Here is a 10,068-nt window from a genome sequence, read left to right as displayed (position 1 = left end):
GAAAACGGAGGCAGCTGGAAGGAGAGGGGCATAGGTTAAAAAAAAAATACTGTGATAGGAAGGCTAGTTTTTCCTTGCTTTCAAGTTTCTTTTTGATTTCATTCTCTTGCTTACGGGTACATAATAAACTCAAAACCAGCCGGAACCTCCCACCTGACCTCTTAATCTAGCTATTCCTCCACCTGGTGCCCACGCCTGTGCAGCCGAGAAAACCCGGAGAACTAACTCTTTCAACGATGGGCGTCTGCCAGGGTCGGCGCGCGACCTAGGCTCACGCATGCGCATTATACAGAGTCACCAGCGTGCGCGGGAAGCTGGGCCGCGTCCGATTATGATTGGTTGTTGGGGTGCACTCCCACCCACCGAGTCGCAGTACTGGATGCTGATTGGGTGTCTCCGCAGAGGCCAGACGCGCTTGGGGGGCGAGGGAGGGGAGGCGGGAAACATCTTGGTGGGTGCGGGGTCGTGCAGTTCTCTCGGGCGGCTGGCGGAGAGGTTTTGAAATGGCGGTGCAGCCGAAGGACACGCTGCAGCTGGAGAGCGCGGCCGAGGTCGGCTTTGTGCGCTTCTTCCAAGGCATGCCGGAGAAGCCGACCACCACAGTGCGCCTTTTTGACCGAGGTGACTTCTACACCGCGCACCAGGAGGACGCTCTGCTGGCCGCCCGCGAAGTGTTCAAGACCCAGGGGGTGGTCAAGTATATGGGGCCGACAGGTGAGGGCGGGGACGGCGCGGGCTCGGGGCGGGGGGGTACCCCGCAGAGTGGCTCCTCTCAGGAAGTGGTAGGGTGTCGGGCCGGGAGGCCCGGGGGCGGGGACGCTGGTGTCTCGTAGGGGTACTGCGCGTGCTCCGGTCCCTGCCTGGCCGAGAGGGGCGCCACCCGCCCCCTGCCCTGCCTCCGCCCTAACTCTGTCCCTCGGCAGTTGCCCCGGATCAGAACTAATAGCAATCGCTATGTGCCTGGCTTCATGCGAGGCGTTTGAACACATTGTTCTTTTTTTTTTGCAGTCCGCGTGGGTGTCTGCTTCTCAGCCCCCGCCTTGGCGCTGTGGATCTCATCACAAACGCTGCCAATCCTCGTTATCACAAACGCCAGTCCAGGATTGAAATTTAGAATAGAAGGGGTTTAGGGAGACCGTTTACTTATTGGCAGAACGCCATTTATATCGCTGTTCAGCGCAGGGACTTACAGTGTCTACAGTTGCTAGGCAAAGTATTGGTGGTCGGGACCTTGAACTCTGGAGTCAGATTGCCTGGATCCAAGTCTTAGCCCCTCCTCTTACTAGCTGTTTGTCCTTGAGTTAGTCATGGATGTCTGTGACTCCGCTCGGCATTCAGCGCCCTCGGTAACCTATCTCCATTTCTCTATAGCATTATCTCTCCCTGGAAAGCTACTACAAACTTCTCACCCTCTTGTGAGTTAGGTGTTCTAAACATCTTGTTTTATTTTAATCTTTTATCCCTGACTCTTTTGTGAATGAACATTCTGGGAGGAGTAAGGAGTTGCAGGCTTTAGACCTGCCTTTGCCATGTGCAGATGGGATGTTACTGAGGAAAGATGTTTAATTCAGCAGACAGACAATTGAAAGCTACCTTGTCAGGCAGGGTTCTGGACACTGGGAGTACATGGATGAAAAGGCAGTATCCCCACCTTCACAGAGCTCCCTCTAGTGCATGTCTGTGTGCTTAGTCTCTGGATGTGCTAGGCTTTGTCGCTCAGTCCTGCTGGGGACTCTTTGCGACCCCATGGACTGAAGCCCGTCAGTCTCCTCTGTCTATGGGGATTGTCCAGGCAAGAGTACTGGAGTGGGTTGCCATGCCCTCCCAGGGGATCTTCCCAATCCAGGGATGGAACCCAGGTCTCCCTCATTGCAGGCGGTTTCCTCTGAGCTACCAGGGAAGCCCCCCTTTAGTGGAGAGCAAGGTAGAAATCTCATTCCAGTTGAAGACCTGTGGAAGATGCTGCGGAACAAGTTACAGAAGAGGCGGAGACAGGGTTGCCAAAGACTGTAGTCGGCGGAAGAGGCATTATAAGAGAGGCTAAATTTCACTGGAGTCTTGAGAAACCCTGTACCTGTCAGCAGGAACTTTCCCTTTCCCCTCAGTCCTCCCAGACACAGGCAGCCACAAATCTGCTTTCTCTCTCATTCGAAACATTGGTGTTCAGTGACTTCTTTCACTTAACATTTTCAAGTTTCATCTGTGTTAACAATCCTTCATTACTTTTTATTGCCAAATATTCCAGTTGTATGGATGTACCATACTTGATTTAATCCCCTTGTTAGTTGAGCCATATTTGGAATATTTTTTGAACCTATATTTTTAATGTCATCTGTATCCATTCTCTCCTTCCCTGTTGTGCCAGTGAAGAGAGGAGGCTTTTGCTGTGGTCTGGAGCCCATCTCCTCTTCTCACAGATGGCTTTCTGTTGATCATTTCTTCTCTTTGTCTGGTTCATTCTGTTGGCATTTAGTCTTCTTCATATCCTTTTGTCTGCTTTTCTCCGACTCTAAAACAACTAGTGATACATTATTATTATAAAGCCCTGCTGGTTGTGTTAGTACCCAGCTTCAATTTATTGATGAGAAATCTGAGTCCTTAGAAAACAAAGTTCCTTATCCTTTGTCTCTTTGGCTGTCAGAACTCAGCTTAGAAGGCATCTCCTCCTGGAAACCTTTCTTGACTCCCATCTTAAGGCTGCCTGGTTAGCTGCCCCTCTTAGGTGTTCCCTGCCTTAGGACCTTCTCCTTACCAGTCTCTGCCTCTGAATCCCAGCCCCTCGTACAGTGCCCACGTGTGAGTCAAAGTCGCTCAGTCATGTCTGACTCTTTTTGACCCCATGGACTATACAGTCCATGGAATTCTCCAAGCCAGAATACTGGATTGGGTAGCCTTTCCCTTCTCCGGGGATCTTCCTAACCCAGGGATTGAACCCAGGTCTCCCACATTGCAGGCAGTAGCAGACACACCATCAGCTAAATGAAGATGGGGGTTCCAAGTTATTCCTGAGGTGGAGAATCTTGTACCAACCTGAGGTTTTTCTTCTGTGCCAGATGGAGGCTGGGTAGCTTTCTCTTCCAGCTCCCCTTCAGTTTTTCTTCCTGGCTTTCAGACCTAAAGCATACAGCCAAACTCTTCACCAGAAACATAGAGTAACTATACATCTGGTGCTTATCTGTAAACAAGACTTCAAATGCATTGCCACATCAGTGTGTCACTTGTTTGAGAGAAATAGTATCTTTGGAGGATAACAGTATCTTTGGAGATGGTTTGACAACGGAGCTGGAGATTAGTAATGGAGGAAGTGTGAGAGGCCTTGGGGGGAGGGGAATCACCTCATTTGCCTCTTCACCCACCACTTTAAAGAAATCTGCACTGGGGACTTTCCTGGTGGTCCAGTGGTTAGAACTCTGTGCTTCCACTGCAGAGGACACAGGTTTGATTCCTGGTCAGGGAACTAAGATCCCTCATGCTGCTTGATACAGCCAAAATAAGGCAGTGCTGTTAATGTGTTTTCCTGTTGAGTGTGTCTATAGAAAGACAGGATTACTCGGGATCCCTCCGCCCTTGGCCAGGCAGATAACTTTGATGTGCAAATAGATGTAATAATAGAGTGTTGGGGCTTGTGGATCTGAGAGTGCTTGTTCATGTGTGCTGAGCATTCAAATTCCAAATCAGTGCTGGCCAGACAAGTATGCTGGCACATCCTACTAGGCTTATTTAAGAATTGTTTCTGAATTACGTGCCAGACCAGTGTTTTTTTCCTCTCTCCCCAGACGTGTTTTTGCTGAGTTGGACTTTATGTTTTGCCTTCTAAATTAAAGGATGATATAACTGTTTTGAAGCTCATTGCTTTATTTATTAGAAGTTGTTGACCGATAATTACAGTGGCATTTATAAACATCTCTGGGAGAAATTCCTCTCTAATTTTGTATTGACTGTGGTTCAGTGCTTTCCACGAGGAAATTTTTTTATGATAATATTTCGTCATATGAGTAATATTCAGTGTAGTGTTAGTTGCTCAGTCATATCCCACTCTTTGCCACCCCATGGACTGTAACCCACCAGGCTCCTCTGTCCATGGAATTCTTCAGGCAGGAGTACTGGAGTGGTTACCCATTCCCTTCTCCAGGGGAATCTTCCTGACCCAGGCATCAAACCCATGTCTCCCGCTTTGCAGGCGGATTCTTTATCGTCTGAGCTACCAGAAATAATGTTTCTTATGTATCCAACTGGATGAGCTAATAGGTTGTCCAATAGTTCTGGTTTGCATGGGGACTAAGAGGGCTCCTGGGGTGCTGGACTTTCAGTGCTGAAAGTTGGAGAGTCTTGGGCAAAGTGGGATTAGGTAGTCACCCTATGTGCTAGGCAAAAACAGGAAATAGTTTAAATGGGGCCTACCATTCCATTGAGGTTCTGGTCCTGAGTGAGTCTTAATTGGGAGAAATGAGACTATTGCAACCTGGATAGACCTTAGATCTCTCATACGCTTCTTGAGAATGTGAGTAGAGACTTTGCTGAAGGAGTAACATTCAGAGTAGACATAATTTTCATGCAGCTTGCTTTTCTAAATGCAAGGTAAAGAAAGGTAGTCTGTTGAAGCCTGTGGCTGTGTTTTACTTGCTGAGTTGAAAACTGGCAACCTAAATAATGTTTTCTTAAAAGTTTGAGTTAATTGCCTATTTTAAAGATTGGGTGGTTTCATGAAAACATGCAGATTTTGAGCTTCTTTTGGAAAGTCTGCATAGTTGGAAACTGGGCAGATTAGCAGTAACTTGAGTCCAGTGGCTGCTCCCTCTGACCTAGTGAGTCTAGCTTTTTCTTTTACCTTGTACTTTCCTCATTTTGTCACAGTTCCCACATTTGAAGTCATTTGTCATCTGTCAGTTGTGTTCTTCCTTTGGCTTTCTCTGCTCATTTGATACCTGCCTGGTCCCTGTACCTGGTCCTGGATTAGATCATAAGAAATGATCTAATAACGTTAGAGAGGCAAGATTTGAGCCTGTTTTCAGGGTGTCCATGACAGCGGGGGTGCTTGTCCACTGCTTATGTAACTAGTAAAATGATATTGAAAGTATCAGCTGTGTCTTGCTGTACAAAATAATTGTATTGTGTCATTTAATTTGTATTTGTATTTAATATTTGTGCTTGATACAATCTACTGTTAAATTTAAGTCTCTCATAAGATCCAGACTTGTCAGAATAATCTGCACGTATATTCTGTAGTTTTATTTCTGAAATTTATTTGACTGTACTGGGTCTTAATGGTGATTTTTATTGCAGCATGTGGGATTTATTTAGTTGCAGCATGTGGGATCTAATTACCTGACCAGGGAGTGAACTCGGGCCCCCTGCATTGCGAACATGGAGTTTTAGCCACCGGATCACCAGGGAAGTCCCTACAAGTATATTCTGAATTACCTTTAAGTGAATAATTGCTATTACCTGTATTATTTGAAAGTTGAGTTATAATTCCATTTGATGGTATAAGTGATTTTATTTATTTTGTAAAGAAATTGTTATTTATGAATCAAAACTAAGATGAGATTCTGTAGTCCATCTAAGATTATACATCTAAGACTATCAGGTAATATGTGGCTCAGCTGATAAAGAATCTGCCTGCAATGTGAGAGACCTGGGTTCGATCCCTGGGTTGGCAAGATCCCCTGGAGAAGGGAACAGCTACCCACTCCAGTATTCTGGCCTGGAGAATTCCATGGAAATACAGTCCATGGGGTCACAAAGAGTCAGACACGACTGAGCAATTTTCACTTTCACTTCACTTTGGCACTATTGATATTTTTGACCAAAGAGTTAATCTGTTGCTGTGAGGGGCTAGCCTGTGCATGGTTAACAGCGTCCCCTCCTCTACCTACTGCTACTGCTGCTGCTAAGTCGCTTCAGTTGTGTCCGACTCTGTGCAACCCCAGAGACGGCAGCCCACCAGGCTCCCTCGTCCCTGGGATTCTCCAGGCAAGAACACTGGACTGGGTTGCCATTTCCTAGATTATTCCCTTGCCCCAGTTGTGACAACTTAGATGCCCCCAGACTGTGATAGTGGCCACTAGGGGAGCAAGATCTTCCCCAACTGAGAACCAGTGATATGAGATGAAGACCAGTAAGTTTTAAAACTCTGTTGACTGGATAGTGAAAATAAATGGCATTAATACTTTACAGATGGTGGTGTTAATTGGTATAGCCAACCAAGGGGGATAGTCTGGCAATATTTATAAAAATCACACGTATCATCCTTTGAAAAAATCCAGTTTTAGGACTTTATCTCAGAGTTACACTCTAATGTTTAGAGAATGAAGCACATGCAAGATTATTTCTGTAACCTGTTGTAATAACAAAAATTGGAAAAATCTATATGTCTATCACTTAGATATTAATTATAGAACTTCCTGAGGGTCATTGAAATGTTGCAGCTGTAACAGAAGGAATCTGATTATGTATTAGTGAACAATCTTTTAGAATACTATATCAAAGTTAAAAAAGATATAGAACAGTATGTATAGTGTGGAGTTAAGAAAAAAAAAGCAGTGCTTTATATTTGTCTGTGTGTGCGTGCATAGAATGTGTTTGGGAATATATTCTATGAACTGGTAACACTTGGGTGGTAAACTGAATGTGTAGGGGACAGTGGTGAAAAGGAAAGTCTCCTTTTTGATGTACCTTTTGAACCTTCAATTTTTGAACTATGTTACCTAGAACATTTTATCATAATTAGTAATTTATTTTATGGACCTTCTGAAAAAATTATATAAATACTATTATGTTATTATTATGTATATAACTATTGTAGTAGTTATTATATAAGACTTTTATCCAAACTTGTTAAAAACAGATGATGAAAAAAGATAAGTAGCATCAGCTGTATATATATTTATTCATTTTTTTATCTTAATTTCTTATTTTGATATGTAGTTGGCTATATTTATCCACCGTATTATACCCTTCACGTACTAGAATCTCTGGGACATGAAATAGGTGCTTGATACGTTATTGAGTGAATGAATTACTGGGAAAACAACATAGCTTGAGGGGAGGCATTGTCTTAGGTCTTGAACACTTCTGACTTTAAATCCTGAAATCTGTAACCTGTATTTTTAATATTTTTCTTTAGGAGCAAAGACTCTGGAGAGTGTTGTGCTTAGTAAAATGAATTTTGAGTCTTTTGTAAAAGATCTTCTTCTAGTTCGTCAGTACAGAGTTGAAGTTTATAAGAACAGAGCTGGAAATAAGGCCTCCAAGGAGAATGATTGGTATTTGGCATTTAAGGTAATTCTCTTCCTTTTAAATTTAGTTGTGTTTTTAAGAATAGAAAAAATAAAAACGCAAGAGGATTCTATGTTGCTTTAATATTTTACCCAGGTGTTGTGATGGTAAAATCCTTTGGGAGACTTCAGTATTCTTTAGCATGTGGTCTTTAAAATCACAGTTTAATAGAAATTCAGAAATGCAGTAACTCCTTATGAGTATGAGTACTCTGAGCTTTGTCACTGTCACTGAAACTCAAGTAATTAATAGCTTTTACGTAAAGTTGAATGCCAGCATTAAAGAAAATTTGATTTTTACTGGTTTTGAAGTAATATCACACAAATTAACATGTTCTGGGAAATTCATTTATACACATTTGTAATGTATTTGGCTCTTTGTGTATTCCTTTCTCTTTCATTTGACCGTAATTTTTTTAAAGTCTGGAACTTTGTTTAATGCTGATCATATTCCTAGGTGTGTCTAGAAGGGCTTGTGCTTTTGATGCCTTCATGGAGATGATTGTGCTAGCTTGTTTTATTTAAGGACTGTATTTTTAGTCTGTAAAGTCGTATTTTTCTTCACACACAGTACATTCTCTCGTAGCTCAGTCAGTAAAGAATCTGCCTGTAGTGCAGGAGACCCTGGTTCAATCCCTGGGTCAGGAAGAGCCCCTGGAGAAGGAAATGGCAACCCACTCCAGTGTTCTTGCCTGGAGAATTCCATGGACAGAGGAGGCGTTTGGGCTTCAGTCCCTGAGGTTGCAAGAGTAGGACACAACTTATTGACTAAACCAATACATGCACATTAATACTGGATAAAGGTTAAAATGTTGGGGAATTGAGATTTATCCTTGCAGGGGAATAAACATGTGGTAAGTGGGGGACAGTGCACTGGGCTTGCAGTTGGTGCATCTCATTTCTTTTCTCCTCTGGGTGATCTTGGCAAATTTCCCAGCCTTCTCCTATATCTGTTTCTTTATAAATGTAAAATTAGAAGGTTTTCAAGATGTTTTCTGACCTGAAAGGTCTATGAAAGTTTTTGTGTGTGCAATATTTAAACATGTGATGTTGGTGCTGCCCCAAGTATAATATTCTTCAATATCCCTTCCATGTTGCCTCCCACCACCACCGCCCCCGCCCTGCCTTTGAAAATGTAGACATTTCCTGAAGATTACATCTGAGAGAATTTAGCATCCTGTGTTATGGAGTTTCCTCAGAATTTTCAGTGATACTTTACTGAGAAAAGTGGGACTGAGAGTATTATCCTCAATGGCTCAGCATTAAGAATCCGCTGCCAATGCGGGAGAATCGGGTTTGATCCCTGGGTCAGGATGGTCCCCTGGAGGAGGAAATTGCAACCTAGTCCTGTATTCTTGCCTGGAAAATCCCATGGATGAGGAGCCTGGTGGGCTAGAATCCATAGTGTCACCAAGAGTTGAGCATGACTGAGCGTGAGTGCACACACACACACACATGTTATGATGGAGTTTCCTTAGAATTTTCATTGCTACTTTACTGAGAAAAGTGGGACTTAAAGTATTATCCTACATCTTGAAAGATTTTAATAGAAAATTGAGGGTACTAAAACATGTTTTTCTATCTCACTCTTCACAGAGCTCAGTTAGTAACAACACCAAAATGTGGAATCATGAATTTAGGTGATTAACTGTTTTATCAGCTCATCACGCCTCACTCCTTTGTGTCATCAGAATTCTTTTAGATGAATTGTTTTTAACTCCTAGCTTTTAGATTGGGGCGGGGCGGGCGGGGCATTAAGTATGTATCTTGATCAGGTTAAAATGTAGTATCTTCATTCTGACATTTTAAGAAGTTCAGATTTACAAGCTGCTAAAGTTGATATATCTTAATTTTTAGCTTATTGATTTTGTTGTAAAGTATTAGTGATATTTAGGGTAGTTGACTTCTGTGACTTTTTTAACTTCTGTCCACACCAAGTGGCGTGTGTGACCTTATTTCCCTGACTAGGGATCAGACTGGTGTCACCCGCAGTGGAAGCTTGGAGTCTTAACCTCTGGATCATCGGGGAAGTCCATGTGAATGACTTTTTCCCCATGTTCTCAGTAGTATGTTCAGAGCAGGAAGGGGCCTTGGTACCATCTAGTACTGTCCAAAACTCAATTTTTATTAGCTACTGGTTCACTTTTGAAGGTTTTTTAAAGATATCCTTCATAACCTGTGTGTAAATCTGAAGCATGTATGTGAAAATATGGTGTTTATGTTTGTGAGTGAATCAGTGCTCTTAAATTTAAGTATCAGATAACAGTTTTCCATAACGTTTTCTTCTTTGGGGCTGGGCTGTGAGGCATTCAGGATCCCTGGCTAGGGATTGAACCCAAGCTTCCTGTGCTGGAAGCTCAGAGTCTTAACCACTGGACTACCAGGGAAGTCCCTCCGTTTCATTTTTGATCCAGATTTTAATCGATTCATACAGTTACAGTATATTCAGAACCATATTGTGAAAAGATACTGTTATGATGCTAAAGACATCCAAGACCTATTGATGGTTACGGGTTGCCTAAGTTTGGTTGTCACTGCTCATTTGTACTGTTTCTTACTATGTCAGTTTTCATACTGTGGTCCGTCAGTTGCCCCGGAAATGCCTCATGTTAACAGGCAGCTGTCAGCTTCTGATCATGTTGAACTGCTGTAACCCACCGACTTGACACAAGTAGAGCCAAAAGCAAAGAAAAAAGCCCTTTAGTTACCTTGTATATTCTTAGATTTGTAATCTTTTTGAAATATTGAAAATAGGTCAAAGACCCTTTATTTGGAAATCACTGTTCTAGAA

The 10,068-nt window shown here is 43.0% G+C and overlaps 1 protein-coding gene across 3 annotated transcripts in view; it reads left to right on the top strand.

Moving 5' to 3' along the window:
- The first annotated feature begins 503 nt into the window (after positions 1 to 503).
- MSH2 (mutS homolog 2) overlaps positions 504 to 10,068 on the top strand; it is an 82,095-nt gene continuing 72,530 nt past the window's right edge. For all 3 annotated transcript variants that reach the window (XM_068987931.1, XM_068987927.1, XM_068987930.1), the window contains exons 1-2: positions 504 to 714; positions 7,127 to 7,281. In XM_068987931.1, coding sequence (XP_068844032.1) covers positions 504 to 714; positions 7,127 to 7,281 — 366 coding nt within the window. The remainder of the gene's footprint in view (positions 715 to 7,126; positions 7,282 to 10,068) is intronic.

This window comes from Capricornis sumatraensis, chromosome 1 (assembly GCF_032405125.1).
Source record: "Capricornis sumatraensis isolate serow.1 chromosome 1, serow.2, whole genome shotgun sequence".
Lineage (NCBI taxonomy): Eukaryota > Metazoa > Chordata > Mammalia > Artiodactyla > Bovidae > Capricornis > Capricornis sumatraensis.
Note: the sequence above shows the minus strand (reverse complement) of the source record. Positions and strands in the feature narration are given on the sequence as shown.